The 25462-nt window shown below is 40.5% G+C and overlaps 1 protein-coding gene across 1 annotated transcript; it reads left to right on the top strand.

Moving 5' to 3' along the window:
- The first annotated feature begins 1931 nt into the window (after positions 1 to 1931).
- fmr1 (fragile X messenger ribonucleoprotein 1) lies at positions 1932 to 19290 on the top strand. The gene is made up of 15 exons (XM_085788518.1): positions 1932 to 2442; positions 5174 to 5226; positions 5317 to 5410; positions 5929 to 6000; positions 6564 to 6712; positions 7329 to 7422; positions 7646 to 7762; positions 7874 to 8044; positions 8258 to 8336; positions 8459 to 8592; positions 8706 to 8792; positions 9787 to 10024; positions 10515 to 10715; positions 11568 to 11647; positions 15097 to 19290. The coding sequence occupies exons 1-15, from the start codon at positions 2392 to 2394 to the stop codon at positions 15328 to 15330; spliced, it is 1854 nt and encodes a 617-aa protein (XP_085644644.1). The 5' UTR covers positions 1932 to 2391; the 3' UTR covers positions 15331 to 19290.
- Positions 19291 to 25462: the final 6172 nt, after the last annotated feature.

Below are 25462 nucleotides of genomic sequence, written 5' to 3'. Positions count from 1 at the left end.
ACAGACGCTTGTTAACACAGGGATTTGAATTGTCAGCATTATGTGCTACAGACATTTTAATTTAAAAGTCTCAAGTTACTCCTTAGACATAAGCCTTAACAAAGGTGTCACTTGATATTTTATGTTATAATTCCATTACAATGGTTGAATCTGGGATGACAATGTTTTGGGGCTGTGAGTTTGTACTTGTTTTGGACTGTATCAGATTGTCCTCGTCTGCTTCGTTGTCATTACAATCTCACAAAGGGAGCTCTGATAAAAACTGCTGAGGAAGCTTCACTGGAGTCAGAGCGTCATTCTTTGAACAGGAGTTCAATCACACTAAGTTTTTCTGTACTCTGAAGACTGTAGTCCTTACGCATACAGGATTAAGTTTTCAGCAACATGTCTGTTTTAACCATACCACCAATTTGTTTCCTGACAGAGGTATTTACTGTTAGTATCTGTTTCCCTCCCACACAAAGGAACTTCCTATTCCACGTCTGTTTTTCAGTTCACTTACTCTCTTTCTGTCTGCCCTGTATCTTATTTCACCCTCCATGTGTCACCGACTTTCTACTGCCCTCTAATTCTATTTCTGTCCTGATCTTGCTATAGTTGATCCTTTAAGTCCTCCTATGCCTGTCTCATATCTCACTGTCAGTGCCTCCGTGTTTGACTGACCTCTGGTAGCCCTACTTTCAATTTCTTCATCCTTCTCTGCCACTGTGTGTTATTGTATCTGCATAACGCTTTCTCTTCCTCTGCCCTCCTCTTTCGTTTTTTTCCCCAAACATGTGGTTTGTGGCTTCTCCCTGTCTTTGGCTAAAAAATGAAATTCTCTAGCAGCTCACACTATTAATGGATAGAGCAGATGAGTACTGCTGAATGCTGGCAGTATTGTAACACAGGCAGAAGGCAAAACATAATTCTTTATAATGCATTAAATTCTCCTCTTGATATTGATTCACCCCTTGATCTACAGATCTAAGAACAACAGCCAAAATGGCTCTAAATGGCTCTGTCAGCGTTAAATAAATAAATAAATAAATAAATAAAGAATAAAAACAGCTTCAGCAATCAAGTTGATAATGTGCTCCAGCAAGTCAGCTATCAAGACATTTAAATACAAAAAGTTGTTGACCAAATTATGTAACAGTGAAGAGGTGTGGGCTACAGTTTACCACTACTACTGCCTCACAGCAAAAAGGCTCTGAATTTGGACGCCTTGGGCCTTTCTGTGTGGAGTATGTTCTACCTGTGTCTTTGCCCCCCCAGGTTCTCCAACTTCTTCTCACAGTCCTAACACATGCACTAGGTTGTGACATTTAGGCCTAAGTGTCCAAAGGTATAAATGAAATTGTACAAGGGCTGTCCCGAGGGTGTTCCCTACCTTCGCCCAGTATCAGCTGGGCTCAAGCCTGCAGTGACCCTGTAGGCCTACCAAGAAGCCAGTAGCCTATAGCTAATGGATGGATGTCAGTCTGAGGAGAAACTATTCCAATATGAATTATACTAGCTACAAATACTAGTTGTTAATAGGCATAACAGTAGTGGCAAGTAGCCTACAAATGTCTTACCTGAGGCAGATGTGAGAAATAGCCTAACCAATGTTAGGTGGTCGCTGTCCTAGGTTCTGAAACTATGCTATGGAATGAGCAGCCAAATAGGGTCCAGTGGTCCAATCCAATTATCATTCAAATAAATAGACTAATGGCTTTCTTGATTTTTGTGAACTGTGAAATTAAACAAGGGATCGAGATAGTCAATAGAAAGAGTCACGCCCAGAATACTTGCGGATAAAGATGCTGTTGTATCATCATATCCCTTCCTATCTGTCTTATGGCAAGTTGAATGACGTTCACTCCAGGATATAGCCTAGGCCATGCTTTTTTATTTATTTATTATTATTATCAGATGAATTGTCCGGGCTGTGTGAAATCGGCATTCCCATTTATCACCTGTGGAGAGCAGCAGCAATACGCGTGTTGAGTGGGCAGCGTGAGCGTTCAGCAGAGGAAGAGAGCGGAGAGACGTCACATGGAGAGATGCGACCAGCAGTAGCTGCTGCTCCACCACTAATCACACAACATTAACATAACTAGCAGCCACCAGCTAACCTGGCTAGCTACATGGGTCGCCTTTGATTTGTTTTACATTCGGAGGTGCAAACCGGAAGGAAAGAAAAAATAAGATTCATAGACAGTATAAAACGGGACACAACATTACGGTCACATACATATATCGTGGCCTCTCCTTGCATCCAGCTGGCAGGCTATTTGGGCTAGCTTGCGAAGCCAGCGGTAGCAAACTCTGCCTGGGCTAGCGTCAGGCTAGCCAGCCAGCTAGCTAGCTAGCTGCTAACGTCGCTAACGGTGGTTAGCTAGCTGGCGAGCTGTAGTAACTTGCGTCATGGATGAACTAGTCGTGGAAGTGAGGGGAACAAGTGGGGCCTTTTATAAGGTAAGCAAATGACTTATGTTGAGCTCTGTTATCTCACTTACGACATAACGCACAGGCGTTGGGCTAACTAACCAGGAATCGCCTTAGTGTGTGCGGGCCTGATTGGTTCCGTCCAGCCTCCACCGGGACCTGCAGTCTGTAAACAAAGCTAAGGCTCGGCTGCTGTAACCTCGGTGCTGCGAGCTGAATGACTGACTTATTGGTGATAATGTCGTCGCATACCGGATAAGCTGTGTTAATGATGAAGATGTTAGACGTCTGTGTTACCTGGGATGTGATGGGCAGTGTGGTGGGCAGCTGGCTGCACATAACACAAGTGCTAAAGATTGGACAATGGTGTGTGCTTTTTTAAAACTTGATTTGATTCATATGAACAGCAGGGAAAAATGGGTGTCGTTATGAATGATCTACTTTTTTATTTAATTTGTGCTCTATCGAGGCTATTGAAATATTGAGGGTTATCATAGAGTGAAGAGTCAACAAGTAAGTTGAACGTGAATCTGTAGAACATTTGGGTCATAAACTGAGGAGGGTGAATTAGGGGTGTGTCTTTTTTAATGCTGGCTTATCGGACTGCTATAGGTTTGCTCATAGACACTTTGGCAAATGTTGATATTCAGGTGTTGATCCCATGGCCTGCCTTTGTCGGTGACAGAATGAGCACTGAAGTTCCTCAGGCTATAAACATAACATGGTTTGGTCGGTGTGGGATGAAAAGCTTGCTGTCTAAGGTTGTGAAGGTGGAGAGACAAAAAAGCAAGAAGGAGATAGACAGAAAATATTGGAGGAAATAAAAACAACTCCCACCATTTTAATATGAACCCAGCTCTCGATTTCAAAGCTTTAGTCTTCAAAATACACATCACATCACAGCCATCAAGTAAATGTGGTTGTGCAAAGGGAAGAAAGTTGGTCAAAGTTGTACTGGCACCAGCCTATACCTGACGACCTTAGGTTGATAGCAGGAGCTTCACTAATTTGGTTGTCGAGTAAATGAGACTGGATTGTTATTATTCACTCTTCTTGTCATCTCTCTAGAAGTGGGGGCTTTTCTGCTGCTAAACTATTATAACATATGCATACTCATGAATATGATGAATGTGCAGTACAGCCTTCTGAAAGCAGTCTGCATTGTAATACAATATACTTTGAGTGGGTCAGCAAACTTTCCTGCTACTGCACTCAGCTGTTACCTTTTATACCGACTCCTCATGCTGTAGTAAGTGTTAGCTGAAGTGTTTTCAATTCATTAATAAATGAGTCATTTACTTATGCGTATTCCTGAATTTAGAAAAGAGTCCTCTATGGGCTTTCCTTGTCAAGTTAGTGGCAGCATTTTGCAGATGCTACAAGTGGTTGATGTCCTGCAGCTTTGATTGCGCACGTTGTTATCATTAAAATCTTCATTGAAAAATCATGATTATAGGTCAACACAAATTCATACAGAGATGTGGGCAAGGATTACACACATCTGGATCAGTGATACTGTAACCTAGTTTTAAAAATTCCATATGCCTTACATCATTTTCAGACTTCTATCTATGGGAATGTTAATAGCCCTCTTCAAAAGAATTTTACAAAAATACCACTGGATATGGAGATTAAATCAATGTTTTTTTTTAGCTGGGCCTACTCACAAGTATAAATCATCCAGTTGATCCCAAGCAGATGTGTCAATGTCCATCACTAAGCCACACCGGTTCTGTACCGATCTGGTGTGAAAGTGGACTTTGATGTCAGCCTGTATCCTGGAATACCAAGCTAAATTTGGTACCTGTACTGGGTTTAATCGAGCTAAATAGGTTGCAGGCTTGTTGCTGATCACATGCTTGTTTAGAGGTTTAGTTATTTGCTTTTAAAGAAAAATAGAATTTGAAATCTAAAGTTAAATGATCAATCAACTACATGAGTCTTCTAAATATAAGCGCTAGAGATAAATGAGCTGTTGGTCATTTATGGAAAATTATGTTTTAAGCATCACAATAATGTAAAAAAAAAAAAAAAGTCATTAATTAATATGTTAAATACCATGACTGCATTCATATGCAAAATGCAGTAATATTCTGCTAATCATGCAGTAGCCTAGATCAGTTGAAGGTTTTGGTGGTAGGATGTTGTCATTACCACAGCAGCACTGCTTGAATAAAGCTCATGGTTGTGAGCTTGTACTGAAAACACTTTGCAGCTAAACTGCCTGCACATGAGTCATGACACAGAAGCAGCTCATGATACTCTCACAGCCTTTCGTCCAGGTAAAGGAGGCTTTCAACTCCAGAACTTTGTTGCTAAAAGTGACGAGCAGTCAAACAGTCATAAATCCGCGAGGAGCTATGCTTACGGGTTTGCAGCGTGATAATGGGTCAAGTAGGTTGTAACGTTAGCACAGTTAAACAGCTTTCCCTATGTCTTAAGGGATTTTTAGGAGCTCTCCTTTTGGAAATTTTTGCTTCATTTCATCCGCTTCCCATAGGCTAGGTTAGCCTCTCTATCTCTCTTTTCCTCCTAGGCATCGCATGTCCTACTTGCAGTACTTGACACACATGGATGCAGACTGTGTGTACAACCAGAGGGAGAGAGAGCCAAACCAGACTTGAACCCAAAGTCCATAAAGAAAACAATTTGGCCTCTTTAGTTGCTAATATCTTTGGGCATTAAATGCACTTTTATATGTACATGTATGTAAAGCCCTGTGTGTTCTTACTTTTGTTCCCACCCTCTGTCATTCTTCTAGGCCTTTGTGAAGGATGTTCACGAGGGATCAGTCACTGTTGCATTTGAAAATAAGTGAGTAGTGCACATGCACAACCAAATATATGTGTAATATTTGTCAATGATGAGGTTCACACAAAGTTTTGCTTTATTTTTCTGTCCTAGTTGGCAGCCAGAGCGTCAAATCCCATTCGCGGATGTGCGGTTTCCTCCTCCAACTGGGTTCTGCAAGGAGATAAATGAGAGTGATGAGGTTGAGGTGAGACTGATTCAGTGCTTTCACAAATGTTGACTTATGTTAAAACAACTACCAAAGATGGCTAACTAGATCAAAGTTGGTATAGTTAGAGTGTGAAAGACAGACCGCAATACATATTTTAAGCTCATTGTTTTGTAGTTTTTACAAAACCACCTGCAGTTGGTAAGATGGTGCAGATAATTTATGATTTTATGTCCTCAATCAATCATTTAATATTTTGACATTGATCATTTGGGAGAAGTTCTCAATAAGGTTCAAATTACCCCTGGTCAGCTGTGGCTGCAGACGTAGCTTACCACCACCAGTATGAATGTGGTATGAAAGAATAATGGTTTGTGTAAAGTGCTTTGAGTATCATGGAAAGCCCTATATAAACCTAAGCCACTATTATTATTACCATTGTCTTCTGCATTTACTTTATTTATTGTATCTGTGTCAGATTCCTTTAATTGTCTCAATTTTGTGTAACGGTTGGAAAATTTGGAGGAATCAGTGTGTGTGTGTGTGTGTGTTGTCAGGTATATTCCAGGGCTAATGACAAGGAGCCATGTGGATGGTGGATGGCCAAGGTGCGCATGGTCAAAGGAGAGGTACGGCTCAGCACACATTTTCTTTAAGGCTCATTAACACTCAGAATATGTGCACTGTTATCTGCTAGTTCCTAACATTACCAGGCAGCATGGCAACAGTCACTGGTAATCTATTTATAATCATTCATACTTTACTGCTGCAGTTTTCTTCAGAATGAGGGCTTTATACAGCCCTGTCAGATGCATTGTTGTCATACCTGATTTCTTTGAGTGCTGCTTTAATGGTCAGTGTCCTACTAAGCCCAAGAGTTTTTAGAAAATGTTTAAACAAGATATTTCAATACTAAATGTCTATTTCCGATTTTTTTTAATCTGTCTTCATTTTACACCTTGTCTCAGTCACTGATTTTTTATATCTATAGGTCTCTTCCTTTCTCGCTTCCCTCTCTCTCTTACCCACATTCACTTTAGAGATTTTTTTTTATTAATTAGCCAATTAAGACTGATATTTTTATTTTATGTGTGGGTTTGGATTTTTTTTCATACCTACTGTTGCATATTTTGCTCATTATAATGCACATAACTGAATCCTGCTGATGCTGTTTGTTTGTCTGTGTCCCCAGTTCTATGTAATAGAGTACGCCGCTTGTGACGCTACATTAAATGAGATAGTGACACTGGAGAGGTTACGACCAGTCAACCCCAATAAACCAGCTACAAAAACCACCTTCATCAAGATCAGACTGGATGTGCCTGAGGATCTACGGCAGATGTAAGTTTGACACACGAATCCTTTCTTTACACCAGATGCATCCGAGAGTGTGATGGTAACAGCAACATTTGATCATGGAACTATTACATCAGTGGACAACTGTACAGTCAATAATCACTGTTGTACCACCAACTCTACAGTAAGGTTGTGAATTTAAACACTTGTGTACTCGTATATTACTTACAGCATAGAACTTCTAAACTACACTTGCTGAATTGTACCTGCCAGGGAAACACAGGTGTTATGCTGTGGCAAAGTGCGAAAGCTAAAAGGGCAACACTATTAGTATGTTCAATCAATCCAAATCCAAATAAGTAGCAACAATTTAAGATAGTGTAAGCTGCATTGTTTCTGGATTTCACTGAGTAAACCCTGCAGCCATTAAACGACATAAGCCATTTATAATAAATGGCAGTGATTGGGCTACACATAGACATTTTTGTATTACACTGTGAAAAGACTAAAGATTACCTCATTATAAGGCTAGCACTAATCTGTGATGAATTGCAGGTATGTGCAGTTGCGCACATTTGTCCCTGAATAATTGGTAATTATTACTAAATCATTTGGGTCATGAATGAACAGGATATGAATTTTTATAACTCTCTTTTGGCAGGTGCTCCAAAGAGTCGGCACACAAAGACTTCAAGAAGGCTGTGGGAGCGTTCAGCATCACCTATGACTCTGAGAAAAAGCAGCTGGTCATACTGGTATAAAACTGAAAACCTTATTCTTTAAGAACGCAAGAAAAAAGTCTTCAGTCCATCCCTTTACATTCTCTGTGTATAGAAAGTTACATTTTCTCTGCTTATTCCAAGTGTGTGTGACCCTGTGTATTTCTTTCAAGAACATCACATTTTGCAGATGGCCTCCATCACTTTTATTCCACATTCAGATGCTGGTGTGAAATAGGTCTCGATTGTTTTTCTACAGTCAGTGAATGAGGTCACAACGAAGAGGGCAAACATGATGAGTGACATGCACTTCAGGAGCCTCCGCACCAAACTGTCTCTCATGCTGAGGAACGAAGAGGCCAGCAGGCAACTGGAGGTAAACATGTATTTCAGATTTATTCAAAAAGATGTCAACAAAGAGTCACTAAATTCCTGCTAACCCAGCGGTGCCACTGATGAACTTTTTGCGTGTGCTTGTTTTGCGCAGAGTTCCAGACAGCTGGCATCGCGGTTTCATGAACAGTTTGCAGTTCGCGATGATCTAATGGGTCTCGCCATTGGGACTCACGGGGCCAACATCCAACAAGCTCGTAAAGTCCCCGGGGTCACTAACATAGACCTGGATGAAGAAACATGCACCTTTCACATATACGGAGAGGTAGGAGGGCTTCACTGATACACTGATGAACTGACACGTTGATTGTAGCTGCACTGTTTATCTGTCTTATCTCTGGATTTACTAGAATGTCAGGAGTGCGGTGACATTTAAACTCATGTGTACATACTTGATTGTCTGGAAAAAGTATTAAGCCTCAGTGAGGAAATGAAGCGACACAATACAGCATGTTTGCTCTGCGGTTGTTTGTCTAAGGACCAGGAAGCTGTCCGTATGGCCAGGAGTTTCCTGGAGTTCTCTGAAGATGTCATCAAAGTTCCCCGGAACTTAGTAGGTGAGAAAATCACTCAGCTGAAACAGTATCTATGTGGCGACTTCGATTTAGTTGAGCATTAGACAGATAACTCTACCCTTTGTGCCGTCACACTGACACTGATGACGCTTTTGCTCTCACAGGGAAGGTGATTGGCAAGAATGGTAAACTGATCCAGGAAGTGGTGGATAAGTCCGGTGTGGTGCGGGTTCGAATTGAGCCTGAAAACGACAAGAAGCCCGCAGTGGCAGCGGCAGCGGCAGCAGCGGCAGACGAGGTCAGCGAGGAAGAAAGGAACACTGGTTCAATATTAAACAACTAATAATAAATATAAATGAACGAGTGACCGTGTCTGATCACCTCCTTCTATGCTCCACACCTCTCTCACAGGGAATGGTGCCATTTGTATTTGTGGGGACCAAGGAAAGCATCTCAAATGCTACAGTGCTGCTGGACTACCATCTCAACTACCTAAAGGTTTGTTGTTTAAAGCAGATATCAGTGGAATGTTTTTGTTAATATAAGTCCTAAATAGTCCTATTTTCCGTCAGCAATCACTTACATGAAGTATTTCAGCCTAAACACGAGTCTCTCCGTCACTCTGCTCTGCTGTAACCCGAGGAGAAAATTTTCCTTGTGGGATACAAGTGTTATCCAATGAGGGGAGAGAACGGCATGAAGGGCTGTGTGTGCAGCCAAGGGATGCGCGTGAATGTGGTGACGTAGCACGAGGACCAATTGATGCCTGACATGGGCGGGGGCTGCTAACTCATGGTGCGTTCAAGGAAACTCGTACTTTGTGTTTTTCCTTCCTGTGAAGTCATACCAGTTCGATCTGGTACGAGTTCACGGGTCGGAAGTTACGAGTGGCCGTTATAGGGAACTTTCACAGACAACAGGACGGTAAAAACACGAGCTACGGGTTACCTGGAACGCTACCAAGTCGTAGTTGTGACTTGAAGCTGTAACTTACGGTTTCAAAAGCCTGCCTTGAACACAGCATTAGCCGAAACGGCCGTGCCACTGATATCTGCTTTAAGTAGTTGTATCTTTAACAACGTTTTAACTTCTACCCTGTCCCTGCTCTAAAACAGTAAGAGTTAAAGCTGGAAGCAGTGTTGAGCCTCAGAGTTTTGCAAGAGAATTGTGAAAAATGTCATTCTTCTTTTAAAGAAAAGCAACAAAATTCACTGCACAGACATGGCATTCAACGACGCTGTTTGGCTTGAGAATGTAGCATTAGCATTAAAAAGGTCTGCAAGTTGCACTGACCAAATTTGGAGTTAATCTGATTAAATGTCTAGGGACGGTTTGTTAATAAAATAACAACCCCTGAGGTAACTTACTTTTGGGTTCAGAACTAGCAGACAGGAGTCACAGGGTATCAATAAACCTGAAGGCTGTAGAAAAGCTAAAAGTATGACCTAAACCTGTATAAACATAGTTTTTTTCTCATCATGCATTTCCACAGGAAGTGGATCAGCTCCGTCTAGAGCGTCTCCAGATTGACGAGCAGCTGAGACAGATAGGAGGAGGTGGTGGCGGATCAGGGACCGGACCTCGAAACCCTAAAGACAAAACTTATGTGTTCGATAACGGTATGGGCCTGGGCATGGGGAGAGGAGGAGGTGGAGGAGGGAAGCCCTACACCGGAGGGGGAGGAAGAGGCGGACGAGGGCGAAGAGGAGGAGGTGCAGCTTTCACCTCAGGTATGAAAAAAATAATTATATCTTGATAAACATTAAGTGAATTCATGAAAACTCATTTGAATCAATGAAAACATCATTTTGGAAATTACTGCTCCTGCAAACATAAAAGGAAAACTGGAGCACTGAGGAGGAGTTCTCATCACAGGTTCAAGTGTTTGCCTCCCACTGTGAGCTCTAAGTTCTCTCAGGTGTGGATGTGAAAGGCACAGTGACTAAGCAAAAGAGCTGGCTCTCTGGCATCTACTGAGGTTATTTTCAGCCGTATTTGATGAATGGGTTTATCCATTTCAGAGTAAAATAAATGTTTAGATTTGACACTTTAATGGAAGGTACATGCAGCTACAGTACAAGACTGAAAGCACTGAATGGAGAGTCTGTACCCCAGGCAACGACATTATAATATAATTAAACGATTAATCACAGGTTAATAACATGTTGTCTATTTCTGAGGCGGTTTAATGAGGTTTGACTTGTGTACTCTGTCCCACAGGCACCAACTCAGAGGCATCCAACGCTTCAGAGACTGAGTCAGACCACAGAGAGGAACTCAGCGATTGGTCGCTGGCCCCCACCGAGGAGCTGATGACAGGAGGCGGAACCCTGCCCAGACGGACAGATGGGAGGAAGAGAGCAGGAGGCGGAGGACCGAGGGGACGAGGGGGGAGAGGAAGAGGAGGAGGAGGGTACAAAGGTGGGTGGTAATTATCATTGACCGTCATTGATCCGTTTGCACCAGGGTTCTTAGCAGCTCTTTATGGGGAATTCATTGTCAGGTTCATTTTTTCCAGTGGAAATGTCTGATGAACTTTTTCCTAATCAGTTATGAAACTGTTTACCTATTCATTTTCCTTAGTTTGACTAAAGATGAAACTAATTTTGAAGATAATGAATTGAGATTATCTTTACTTAAGTGGTATAAACGGCAAGAGAAGTAAATTGGTGATGTGAATGGAAATAAATAGGTGCATTTCCTCACATCATAGCCTGAAGAATATATGTGAATCATTTAATGAGATCTCTGCGGACTGCCTTTGTTAATAAATTCTCATTATGAGTGCTTGCTTTTTGAGATCCATATTTGTTATAGAAACTAGAATTGCTGCCTTGCCAGTTGTCTGCCTCCACCAACCAGCCAGTTAATTAGTGAGTGAACTCTTGAATTAAAGCCAAACATGTGATCTGTGAGGTAAAAGTGACCTTTGACCTTTTTACTAAAGTCTTATCAGTCCATCATTGAGTTGAGGTGAACATTTGTATTAAAAGAAAATTGAAGAATAATTCGTAACCTTACAATAATGGGACAGAGAGACCGACGATCATAATAATCTAAACATAATACCTGCAGCACGGAGCCATAAAATGAATCTTCCTGGTCATAAATCTAAGTATGACACCCATAAATGGGTGTGAAGGTAATTGCAAAGTGAAGGTCATGGCTGCACAACAGTGATATCATTTTGGATTGTGGAATGAATAAGTTACTTGATGTGAACAAGGATGAAACCAGTAAGTTGAGACCCTGTTTCCTTTTGTCTTGGTGTAGGTGACGACATGCAGTGGAGCGAGCCCAGACCTCGTCATGTCAGAGACCTCAAGACCAGAGGGCAGGAAGACACCCTACAGGTAAAACACACACACTCTGAAACCCATTTTTGCCATTTGTCAAAGCCCTGTCAAGACAAGCCAAAGCTGGGCTTTTGTCAGGAATGAAAAAGGTTCAATCAGCACTCACACATGGGTCAAATGACTGTGCAGTAGACCTGGGTTTACATTCTGCTTCAATAGGCTCCAATCAGCACTGTTGTAAACACGGCACCTGTGTAAAGGTTCACAAACAGAAGTGAACGCTTGTTAACCAATTAATAACCGTTGATACTGATAAACTGATAAGATTATAATGCTCTATTGAATGTCTGTGATTAGGCTTGTGCTGATCAGCAACATGAGCCTCAATTGAAAAGACGATCGATGATGTGTGTTTTTTTCTTTTTTTTCTTGCCGCTATAAAATGCACACGCCGCTACAACTGTGCAGCTCCACATCCATTGAGCTTGCGCTCAGCTGACGGTGCTCAGATGGATGTAGGGCTGAAACGATTCATCGAGTTACTCGATTAACTCGATTACAAAAAATAGCTCAAGGCAACAACTCTGCCTCGAAGCTTCGTTATATTCCTATGACGCGCAGGGATATTGTTCCACACGGACCGTTGTTAAGGAAACACACCACGAGCGCGCAATGGCGGAGAGTCGGGATGTCCGTAAACGGCAGAGATAATCTAAAGTTTGGGATCATTACATACTTACATAGGAAGAGAACAAGGTGTAGTGTGTCTACTGCAGCGGCGCCGGCACCTGTGACCCCCCCCCCTCCACAGCGTCTCCCAGACCGTCATATGTAAACCTACCGTAACTTCTCAAAAAAAGAAAAAAAACCTCTGATCTCCTGTGCTGGACAGGTTCCTGTGAATACGTCTCTTAAAGCCCGTTTGAGCAGTTTCTAAGATGCTATGGTTCTCAAAGACCCGACCCGGTCCGATCAGCAAGTGTTAAAGCCTGGACCTGATGCAGCTGGACTCACGAGCATTAATTCTCGGCTGGACCACCGCAAAATAAATAAATAAAGAAGCCCGTGGTCCGACCTGACCCAATTTTTAATCAGAATTTTGATAGAAAACATCTTTTTTTTTATGCCAAGTCTTGACTTTATTTTTTTTATATATACATTTTTTTATTTTATTTTATTTTTTTTTATATTTTTCGGCTTTTTGCCTTTATTTGATAGTGATGACAGTAGAGATAGACAGGAAATGGGGAGGCAGAGAGAGGGGGAATGACACGCAGGAAAGGTCTGCCCGACGCGGGATTCGAACTGGGGACGCCTGCGGCGAGGACTGTAGCCTCTACATGGGGCGGCCGCTCTACCCACTGCGCCACGCACCGCCCCTTATATATACATTTTATATTGTTAATCTGTTTGGCTTGATATTTTATATTCTTTGGCCTCAGGTAATTTTCAGACGGAGCAAATGTGCAATCCTTATTTGTAATGTTGTATGTTTAAATTTACAGTAAGTTAACTGTGTTGTTACCTACTTATTGCACTTGCAATAAATGAGCTTTTTGGAGCCAATAAAAAAGCCAAAAGCTTGATCATTTGAAGCCACATCATTTTTGTTGTATTGGTTGTTAAAAAACGCAAAAAAGAATTATCCGATTAATCGATCGATAAAGTGCTAGATTAATCGATTACAAAAATAATCGATAGCTGCAGCCCTAGATGGATGTTAGAGCTTCACATGTTGAACTCTTTTTGTAGCCTGACAAGCCAGACTATATCATTAAAATGTCTAGTCTGGCAACGACCGGTAGACCTCGGCTCAATCCAGGGGGCGGGATGAAGAATGTCTTTCAAACTGCCTCTGCACGCAATAGGGTAGCGCTACGACCAATCAGAGCAAAGAGCAGGATGATGTTAGCCTGACAAGCCAATTAAAATGTATGTCGTCATGGCGTTAAGCCCGCCCAACGACTCTCTAAACAGATAGAGCGCTGTGATTGGTGAACACAAACGGTGTTCGAGACTCAAAAAGTTCCTATGGCTCGTTTCTAGACCCACCTACGGAGCAAATATATTTGCTGCCGCTAGGGTGCAGCTAGATTTCTAGGCTACTCTTTTTGTACAAAGTGCAGCCAAACACTAGGCTACAGAGAGAAGAAAAGCAGAGCTCCTCTGACAGCTCGGTCAGCTGCAGGTGAGTGACAGATGAGCCGGCTGGAGAGCACAGCGCCATCCTTTTTTTACAGGTGACGGACATGCAGACGTCCCTCATGGGAACTGCGCTGCATAACTGGCACATACTCTCAGTCCTCCAGTGTAGTCTACACGTGTCAACACGACAGTAGCTAAATTGGCTGTTTGTTTTTGGTGAAACATGGAAGGGGCGACTCAAAGAATCTGGAATCTGCCATTACAGGTGTCAGGCCAAGGTGTGTGAGGATCATGAATGAAAAGAAAATGTGAATATTTGCTTTGATATACATCAGTCGGTTTGCAGTGGCGCTCCTAAAATTTGGAGTTAGGGGGTCACTGTGCTCCTGGTAAATAAAGTTAGTCTGGAGCTAATAAAAAAAGGTTAACAGATATTAATAGTATTAATCGGTCAAAGTTATTATTATCTGTTAAAGGTTAAACGGTTAATCATGTGCATTCCTATCTGCAGCCTTTGCAAAACAGAGATGGTGCATATTGCGTTCGATTAACTTTAAGAAGCAGAAGAGAGAAAGATTTCAAAACAAAGAGCATTCTGTTCATATACACAATACAAGCTAAAGATATCCGAGTGCAGGATAGCAGCCCAACAGGACCTGGTCTCTACTGACTTTTTATTTTTTCTTCATGTATGTGTGTGTGTGTGTGTGTATATATATATATATATAACAATGGAAGATGGTCGGTTGGAAACTGTTTATTTTTCCGTGTGATGACCTTTCACTGATGTGTCATTAGATTGCCTCTGATTCTTTCTTTCCTTGAAAAGACTTAGTCACACTTTTGAATGATTAGTTGTCCCTGCGATCGTCACTCAGTTCAAAGTGTCTGTGTGTTGTGTGTAACAGTGTGCGGCTTATCAATGGTTTGATCTTGAAGCTGATGAAGTCAAGAACGAGAGTAAGATTTGATTAATTGCTCAGTTTTCACAAGCTGTTAAACCTACTGTGCTGTACAGCTACTGTGCTGTACAGCTACTGTGTCTGAAACAGAAAGACAAACTTGACTGGCAGTGAAAAAGAAGTCAATTGACTTTATTTTATTTGTGGGTTAACCTGCAGGTGAAATACTGTACACACACTAATTTTGGTGGGATAAGGGGTATTTCAAGTGATGATTCTTAGTTGGCCCTAGCCTGGTAACCAAAGAGCTGTGGCGATTTCTCCACATTCTGTAGCAATGTACGTTTACACGCTTGCATCAAACACGAACAATAATTAAGGTGGACGAGGTTCAGTATTGATATTATACTCAGTTTGAACCTGTGGATTGTGGAATCTGACTACACTCTTCTCTCACAGATCCGTGTGGACGGTAACAACGAGCGCAGCGTGCAGCACTCGTCAGGGGGACGAGGAGGAGGAGGAGGAGGAGGAGGAGGAGGAGGAGGAGGAGCGGGGCTGTCCTCTTCACAGGGTGGCGTTGGCTCCAGCGGAGATGGCTCGGCCCGTCATCATCATCAGAGACCCATCAGAGACCGAGGGATGAAGAAGGACAAACAGGACGCTCCTCCGCTGGTGAACGGAGTGTCGTAAATACACCACTGGAGGACCTTCTCACTTAGACACACACACCAACACACCGGCAACTGGTCATAAACCATTGCAAAGAGTCTCAGTCGCTCTCGCTTTTTTCTTTCTCTGTCTTTGTCAAACACATGAATACACATATTTCATCAGCATGGGAGGTTTCCATAGTGAAGTCGTACACCAGAGGCCATCTGCCGTCGTCTGGTCTGGTCTGGTCTGGTCTGGTCTCTCTTTGACCGGTATATTACGTGCTTTCTTCTGAGGGCTGGCAAATATAATAATCCGTACTTTTTTGGACAAAAGGAAAAGAAGAAGAGGGATTTGACTAAAGCTCATCTCTCACAGAGGAGTTAACCACAAACATACTCCCCTCCCATCAACATGAATGGTGTGGATGAATATTTTGCCACAGCCCTGTTTGTAATTGCTCACATGAGAAAAAAAGAGTCAAATAAGAAGAAAGAGGAATTATAACCACTTCAGAAGACAGAATGAAATTTGTTTTCCTTCCTTTAACATCTTCCATTAATTTAACTGAAAAAAGCTGAATTGTTGAGATGATTTAACAACACAATTGTAGGAAGTGGCATGATGAGTTATTTCTGCCTGTTTAAAGCTCCTAAATCCAGCACTGGAGACTCATGCCTTTATGATCTAACTACAGTGATTTAGAAGGTCATTTAGCCTCTTTCAGGTACATTTCCAGAGAGACCTAATTAATAAACTACAAAAGGGGCGGATGTATTTTGGTGTCACCCAAATAATTTCTACATTGGAAACACACATAGCCAGGCACTTGGGGTTTACTCAGCAGTGAATGATTTACCAGTCTCATCGTTTATGTCGTCTGTGTTTCGCTTCCTGTTTCCTACAAGTTGTAAAAACCCCTCATTCTTTTTGACTATTGGACTGTGTGGATTCGATTTAGTTTTAAAAAAAATGCAGGACATAACAGTGGAGAAACATAAATCTGAGGCACTTTGATCCACATGCACTGTTTAAAAAAACAAACTGTAACTGAGGATGCCAACTTGTAAGAGTCTGAAGCAGGTTGCAAAATGTGATGAACTGCTGTCCTATTTCAGAATGAATCATTCACCTGTCAGGTGAGCTGGTCACATGACCAGACCAACCCACACCTACAGTAGCAACCGTGATTTTTCAAACTCCTTTCCTAATGTAGGACACTTATTGCCTGATCACATGATCTTTTCCTTAATTTATGAAAACCTTTGTATTTAACTTTTGGTTTCACAGTCAGTATTACTGCAGAGGAAACCAACTATTGTCCAGTTATACAAATTGTTGAGTTATAAAATAAAACTTTGGTTTAAGTTTTATTCCTCCTGGTTTTCCAACTTATTCTGGGCCCATCCCTCTTATTTTTTCGTTAATCTGGTTTTATTTTGGTATTTGGTACATTGTGTAAATGTCAGGGTTTAAGAGCGCGTCTGAATCCTAACCTCTATCCCAACAAATGTCCTTCCAAGTACAATTCTTGTGCACTGTTGTAAATCTGTATGAATCAACAACAATAATCCTTTTGTATTCACCAATCGTTATTGCATTGATATGCCTTCAAGCTGAGGGACTGGTTATGTCACCTGACTATGTTAACGTCACTGCATTGTTTAGTAAAACTGCTCTAAGATAAAATATAAGAGCAGGTTCACAGAGGGTTGTGTTAAGAGTTCATCACAGTCATAGAGCTGCCACTCGGTGGCTGCCAGTCAGTTTTCTGCCACATCTGTAGATCATAATGAGTCTTTTTGAAATCTTTGTGCCTTAAATTTATGCTCCTCCATTCCAATGAATTAGGCCCCTTCTGAAAACCTTTTGGCTAACAGATCAAACCCTGTGTAACACCGCTACTAGTTCTTTCTTTGTCTCTATGTTTACGACATTGTGTACATGGGTTTATTCCTACATGGATGCTTGACTCTGTGACCAAGTATGCATTTCTTAGAATAGTTTTCGAGAGGACGTAGACGGATTCTGTTAATGCATTTTGACCAAGACAGCGTTCAATCGTCTAGTCTCGCTCCTCACTCGTCTGCCTTGTGCCAGAGCTCTGTGACTCATTGACGTAGACTTTAAACAACAAGAGGACTAGACAATCGTGTCATCAAATAGCTGAAAGGGACTTTTCTAACCAGTGCAGGTTTTCAGACATCAAAGGAAGATCAGACAAAACAAACAACATGTGTTGACTTCAAGCTCTCACCTTGAAGTCTTCCAACCTGCTGTTCGGTTGACACCACAGAGATTTAGTGACTTCATAAATATTCTGCATGGAAAGATCCATAGTGGCATTATCATCATCATCATCATCAAAGTATACACAGTTTAAGTGGCATGAAAGGCCTTTACTGATCATTTACATATGAGTTGACCCAAATTATATCCTGAATTCCAACTGACTGCAGTAACTGAGACAGTCTAGTGTAGAGAGTATATGTGGATTTGCGAAAAAGAGATTCATTATAACATTTGTTTGGATATTTTTTGAAAAAAGTGTAACTTGAAATGTGAGAAAGTCACTGTAAAACAAAAAGCAAAGCAAAAAAAAAAAAAAAAAAGGTTTCTAAAGGTTTCTCTGTGTATTTGTAGGCTTACTGGCATTTCTTTATCGGTTTTTTACTGTTGCTTTGTGCTAATGTTGTGGAATCGATAATTTCATAGGTCTAATCTAGTCATTCATTGTTCCTGTAGCCCATTACTCATTCAGGAATAATCGAGAAACGTTAGCCTGCAAATTTAGCCTCCCTCTCTGTGGTGCCCTTAAAGGAATAGAGTGACATTTTTGCACAAAGAAAGATCAGCAAAGAAACAGCTAGCACAATTAAAACTCTCCAATTAACTTTGTAAATTTTACGTGAAAACTGAAATTTTGTTCCAGAATTATTTCTTGATGTGGTGCGGTGTCTTTTAAGTTACATCTTCCTGTTTTTACACTAAACTAAGCTAAGCTAAGCTGAGCTAACTACCTGCCATCTCTAGTTTAATACTTAATTGACATGAGAGTTGTATCAGTCCTAAATCCATCTCTGCTTGAAAACAAATAGCAAGTAAGCATGTTTCCTAAAATGTCAGTCTATCCCTTTAACAAACTGCTTCCATTAGGAGTCTTATTAATTAGACTAGCATAAAATTTAAACAGAAGGGTGGATCCATTTTAAACCAATTGGACACAACAGATACAGGAGTTTATTTGTAATGTACACTGGTTTGTCATTCAAGAAAACTTGACAAAATATCTTTGGTGTTAGACAGCTGTGAATGCTCAGAGAAACCTTACCATATTTTGTGTGACATGTGCCTTTAATTGTGGCTAGTATCACAACCTAGACATGTAAAATCAGGGATAATGAGACATTGAGACCGACCAGATGGTTAAAGATAGCTGTTTTTCGGAAGCGACTAATTTAGTTTACTCTGGGTCATCACTGGCAAAGCTGAGCATTTCTGAGCTTCCTCTAAACTCAACAGAGTGGGTGTTGATTGTAAAGGTGTCCACCAGGAAACTGCCGTCTTTTACCACCTGGTCCCCTTTAAACACTGAAGGTGTTGTATCCTTGTACAGTCAACAAACATAAGCCTGTAGCTTATGACCTGGTTCAATTGATCTGTGAAATGGATTCAGTAACTTTTGTAGAGCAGTGCAATTCATGACTGTGAGTGGCTACTTTGGCTCCATTTAAAAGTCGAAGACAGCCGTTCTCCACGCAGACCACCTTTTTTAAAAATGAAATGTTGAGAAGTTAAGTAGTGTGACCCAGTGTGACTTTGTCCCCTATCTTTGTTTCCTTCCTGGGATGTAACTGAAGTAATGAAAGGAACTGAAAAGATTTCATAGGTTGAGCCAGGTCTTTTCTAAACTAGAGATCAGTGAACCTTCCTAGTCTTGCGATGCATGCACATCTTTTATTATGGATTTTGGAGACATTCAGTAGCTTTGAACACGTTGGGGGAAAAAAAGACATAAGTTTAGTTTTATAATCAGTGTTACTTTGTCTCATTTCTCCTAAACCCAAGACTGGCTGTAGTCGTTGGTGATGAGTAACTTCTCCTGACAACCATCAGCTTAGAGTGGGTGACACATGGGAAACTTTTACCTTTTAGAAAATGTCTCCAGAAACAGTTGAAACACAAGTCATGAAACAGTTTTTTTTTTTTCTCTATCTCTCTCTTTTTTTTTCCAAGTTAATTTTCCTCTTTCAAATGTATTATCGGTGTCAGTTTCACTATCACTAATCTGTTAGGACTTTTGCTTTTACTTGGTGTTTACACTGCAGCCGTTTTTATCCGGTAAGCATTCTCTGCAGTGCATCGACAAACAGCTCGAGTGAAAGTCACCTCTATATTGTCAATAGAGCATCAGCAGTATGGAGTTGCTTTGTATTGTAAAAAAACAAAACAAAAAAAAACAACAAAAAAACTAAAACATGATGGAAAAAAGAAGGGAGGGTGGCATACTGTATATAATGATGTCATTATTTGTCTGAGAAAAGATTTGTACTATTGTTTCAAATGTGCACTTATCCTGATATTTTCTTTTTTGCTGTTTAATATCAGTTAAATGCTAGCGCTCTTGATAATAAACTTAATGATGTGTGGAAAAAATAGCAGGGTCGAGTCACACAAAGCTGTCATTAATGATGAAATGTCCTTAGTGCTACAGAACTTGAAAAATAATGTTACATGACAGAGGTGGTGAGATTTTTATTTCTTTTAACCTGGCAGGAAAAATCCACCTTAAAATTCAATCTCTAATACAATATCTAATACTAATACTTCCATACAAAATCTACAGGAATTTAAACTACACCTGTAGATTTGGTCACTAATTTAAATAGGTTGTTTCGGCATTCATAGAGAACATAAGTAATAATGAATTATAATACGTTTTTACAGTTCATATTGTATTTTTGCAGTAGAATGTTTAAGCATTTGGAGTCTATTGTTGCCGAAGCAATTTTTAAACATCGTGTTTCAAGCCCACAGGACTTGAGAGTTTGATGTTAAAAACAGTTTGGGTTCACTTGTGGTCTTGGGAAACAGTAACTTTACAAAAAAAAAAGGGGAAATAGTCGGGCCCACTGATGTGTTTTTTTTTGTTTGTTTTTTTTGAAGGCTTTAAACCACATCTCACAGTCTTCATCCACAAATGAATTTTGCCCAATCAAGGCTCTGCTCCTCGGTCGGACTGTGAGATTCAATATAAGCTTTAAAAAAGGTATAGTGGATCTTCTTCCATCAGCATGTACCACAGTGAAATTTGCCCCCTGCAGCATCTCAAGTATGTTAACAACATTTTATGGTGGATTTTTCCTTTTTTAAGATAATAAATGTATCTTGTACATTGGTCCCTGAACTTCATATATAGAGACCCAAAACATAGCTTTTTTTCAGTCACTTCATTGATGGATAATAACAAGTGTTGATTTTAGATTTTTTTTTTTAAGTTGGTATCTTTTCTTTTGTTAAGAAAGGAGGGTTCTCGTGCTGAGACCAGTTCCCCCCTGAACTAACAAAAATAGCCACATGCAAGTTTGCTGCACTGGGAAGGTGTTAGTGCCGCGACATCTACAAAGCTCCTACCTTCATATTTCCTCTCATGTATCACATTGGTGACGATGGATATTTGCATCCGTGGCTTAAAACTGCTTGTTGTGGATTTTAATTTGTGCCTCCAAACACGTTATGTTTGACTTTCTTTTTTTTTTCTTTTAAATGCTGAGTGATTTTTTTAGGAGGCATGACTAACAAACCATAATGCTAGACCAAGGCTTGTATTATAGTGGAAAATGTAAATTTAGAAAAATGAAGGACTGTTGGCCTGACCGTTAGGGGTCAATGAAGAAGAATTGGTGCTAGGGAAGCATTTCTGCAATGAAGATTTCACTTAAGGAGCTCCTATAACTGACCGGTTGTGACGTCGTTATCCTACAGTATCTTGGTGTTTTCCAGTTGCCTGCAATGGGAACTCAAAACATGCTGAGCACAGATAAGATAATGACAGAAAAATAAGAAATTGTGTCTTGGTCTTATATCTAACCTCTGGAAAACACTGATAATGTGGTCATTTAGAAAGTTGTGTCAATAGAAGTCGGTGTGAAAACCATTTGGGATCCCAAAGCAAAGTTTAAGAAAAGGACCAGCATGCTAATATTTTCCTCCAACGATCATTGTGTGTACATTTTGATTCATCCTGAGAATGCAAGGTGTCATACAGGGTACCTATACTAGAAATAACTCCCAGGGATCCCAAATGGCGCAGTTAAGACCACTGCTGAGAACTTCAAAGTTTTACTTCTTAAGACGCAAGTCACACTTACAGTATATCTTGGTTTGTTGTATTGGTGTGACACTGTCCTTAATGCAATCCTCTGTCCTCAGCACATTAGAACAGTACTACATCAGGCAATGTGGTAGTCCAAAGTCGAATTACGCTACCAAATTTTTTAAAACTGTAACTTACATGAGCAAATTTTTGCCACTAACATGAAGTGTTTATATTCTGTTGGCACATTTCAGAAACAGGTGCTATGAGATTGTTCATAAAACTTGCTCTGAAATGTGTTTTCTTTCAGTTCTCTGGTCTGTCAGACGCAGATAGAGGAATTGGATTTGTAGCTTCAGACATTTTGGATCTTTCCAGCATCACCACGATACATAGACTGTTAGAACTGAAAAGTGAAATAGATTTTGACTGGGAGTATTTTTTTTTTGTGGTTTACATGAAATATGTATTGGCAGCTGTTCACATACTTAAAATGTCCTGTCAGTTGATAAGGTTACTGATAGTTGTAGGGTTATGTTCTCATGATATCTTTGTGTGTTTAGGGGGTTTTCTTTTCTTGCAGTCTGCTCTTGTGATTGTCTTTGATTGGAGGTGTGCTGTTCTAATGTCCTGGTGAACAGAGTTTATTTTACCCAACATCCAACGGGTTGCAGGATGGATATGGTGTTTGAGCGACACTGAATTAACTTAAGTTGTATTCTTAAAGCTGCAACTCTGTGGTGTGTTGTCTGGTAAATGTGGTTTGGTGATGGAGGGCATATACCCATCATCATCCACAAACCTTGATTATGACCCGGATGTCCCAAAGAGATTCTGTCTTAACAAGAGCAAGTGTTGTATACGCCAATCATACGAGGACAATGCAGGAAGCACAAGAATTAGACGTTAAGTTCAGAAACTTTCAGTCCTAACAACCGTAAGGTAGAACCACAGGACCATTTTGCATCCCGCCCTCACTCAGCATGTAGTCAAGATGGGATTGCGAGTGGTTCATGTGGAACTGACATAGACAAGATGACCTGATAATTCTCTCGCTGTCATTTGACAGTTCACAGCAGATAACAGCAGTCATATACTATAACAACAACAACAACTAACAAGACACATTGTGTGATGTTCCACAGTGGAGTGAAGACACACAGAGAACCTGTAGATACTTAAAACCAGGGTAGTCAAAAAAGCTGTAAAACCTTGTGTGCACTTTTGGGCATTTTTTTTTTGTTTCCTTTTGTACATACTACTAGCATTTAAGATGTTTGGGTTGACATGTCTGGTTATAGTGCAATATATTTTGTATGCAAGCAGTTTCAATAAATAAAGGTCGATCTTCCTCCGTCAGCTGCGTCTCATCTCTGAGGGTTATTTATTTCAGGGTGTTTACTGCGTGGAAATGTCAAAGCTTAAAGAAGATGCTTTTATAATGCAATGATACATTATTTTTGCCTTTACATTACGGTCAAGTCAGTAAAGGTTAATGGACACAGAATTTGAATTAATGAACACCAGAGGTTTTATCCATCTCAGAAAATAGACCTTTTTTTGTGAACAGCAGAAACATACATGGCTTAAATGCAGCAGACTCTTTACTGTTGCTAAGTAAACCTCATGCTGTAAAATGTTGGCTTTTAGCTGTTTCTCCCACTTGAGAAATAAAGCAACATTAACTTTAAAGTTAAGATGGATGTCAATGAAAACTTCCCATTTAATACATGACTAAACAATAGTAATCATGTGGATCTGGCTTAAAGGGATACTTCACCCAAAATCAATAATTCACCAATCACCGTCATGCCAAGGAAGGGTTTGATCTGATCTGTTGATGTTTGTGCGCGAGATTTACTGCGAGATGTTCTTCCGTGTTTACATCAGACATCCAGTGGTTTACAACGACGAACAAACATCTCGCAGCAAATCTCGCGCATGCGCACAAACATCAACAGAGCCACTGGGAGCTACTACTACATCAAGGCTAAAAACAGAGATCAAATATTTTATTTCCAAACAACTTTTTCATGTCCGGCTTCAGGACACTTGGGTCAGTAGGTATTTGGATGTTTCATAGTGTGTGTTTTGGATGATTCAAAAGTGAGCACCAGCCGCCGCTATATGAAATTCCATTGCCAGCTGGACCCACCCGAACTCCACAAGCGTTTTGATGACTGAAAGTTCTCCAAACCCTTCCTTGGCATGACAGTGAGTAGAAAATTTGGTGAATTATCGATTTTGGGTGAAATATCCCTTTAAGTACGATATTCCTGGTGTGGTATTACAACAGCAAATAAAAGAAGAACAAATACACAGTATTAATTTACAAACTGTGCCCTAATTTGGTTTTTAACTGTTGTACCTTGAGCTATTGAACTAGGCAGAAACCCATCACATGAATTTAAGGTGTAATTATCTGGTATATTATTTTCATTACTGGTGTGCAATGAATCTTGGGATAGGTTGGCATTTGAAGGGGGAAGCCTAGGAACAGGACAGCCTAATTGTGCCGCTGTGATGCATTCAGTCTTCAAATGCCTAACCCCTGAACGATGCTGCAGCTGAATTGGGACACAGCTATTAACTGCGTGAGTGAGCCCTTTCATGTTACGCAGTCATTTGATCATAAATATTAGATATAAATAAATATAGAAATATAAATTGGTGTACCTTTAATGATTTCAAATCTGTGTGGTGCATTTAGTTCAAGGAGAAAATCACATTAAAGACTGGTTGGTCTTGAACACTGTTATTGATGTGCTTGCTGTCACATCGAAAACAGAAGACAACTCAAAAAAATGATGTCATCACTGTTTATTGTTGCACCTGTGGTGGCCCCAGCGCTCACTTCACTGTCACAACTTTGGACCATTTATTACAGCTGTGTACAATAAAACACTGTGGATTTGAATAGGATCAGTATGTTCGGTCCATTAGTGAAATGACCACATGAGAATACTGAAAGAGATTGTTTTATGAGGCTCCCCTGTGGAGCCATTCACTGACAATCAAGAGCCAAGGCCAAACTGTTTCACTCCCCTACTGCTTCTGAAATTGGACAAGGAAAAACTCTTTAATTCATTTGAGAGGAGAGCATATAAAGGTCCTGGATGATTGGATGTTAAAGATGTTAGGGATGAAAATGTTCCATGAAAATGACAGTTCACTCTTGTTGACTGGCACTGGAAAAGAGACAAACTTTCATTGTGCAATTGTTGGAACGTGAGTTGTTGCCCAGGCATCTTTGGAAATATGTGTTAAGGGTTAAGATTGAAGCAGATTGAGGCTGCAGAGTTTGGTGATAATTCTCTTTCCGTGAACACCAGTGACCACTGTCACATTACTCAATTATTCACTTTGAACAGTAAAGGTGATGCATTCCAGTAAATGCCAAATGAATCATCTAACCACGCTGTCTCAACCACCAAACTTTCACACATTCACATAAATGTGATAATAAGGACAAGTGAGATAAACACATGTCAGGGTCCAAGCAGCAAGGCTCAACAACACAGGGTGTGTAAAGCAAATTATTTATTTACAGATTAAAGCAGAAGTAAGTGGAATGTTTGTGTTAATATAAGTCTTAAATAGTTATATCTTCCGACAGCAATCACTTACATAGAGTGTTTGGTCTGAAACACGGGTCTGGAGAGAGAACGGCATAAAGGGGCGGTCCTCTCTGTGTGTTCAGCCAAGGCATGCACGTGAATGTGGTGATGTAGGGACGAGGACCAATAGATCCATGACGAGGGCGGGGACTGCTAACTCCATCGGTTGACAAGAAGTTAGCCAAAACGACCGGATCGCTTACTTCTGCTTTAAATTCAAATTAGCAAGATTAACAAA

The sequence above is a fragment of the Trachurus japonicus genome, chromosome 10 (assembly GCF_045865225.1).
Source record: "Trachurus japonicus isolate A0001 chromosome 10, Traja_1.0".
Taxonomy (NCBI): Eukaryota; Metazoa; Chordata; class Actinopteri; order Carangiformes; family Carangidae; genus Trachurus; species Trachurus japonicus.
Note: the sequence above shows the minus strand (reverse complement) of the source record. Positions and strands in the feature narration are given on the sequence as shown.

Excerpts from the sequence above, each read along its gene's own strand:
- fmr1 (XM_085788518.1), top strand. The coding sequence starts at position 2,392 with ATGGATGAACTAGTCGTGGAAGTGAGGGGAACAAGTGGGGCCTTTTAT. Across the intron at positions 6,001-6,563 it reads TGCGCATGGTCAAAGGAGAG|TTCTATGTAATAGAGTACGC; the intron begins GTACGGCTCAGC and ends CTGTGTCCCCAG. Across the intron at positions 6,713-7,328 it reads CCTGAGGATCTACGGCAGAT|GTGCTCCAAAGAGTCGGCAC; the intron begins GTAAGTTTGACA and ends CTCTTTTGGCAG.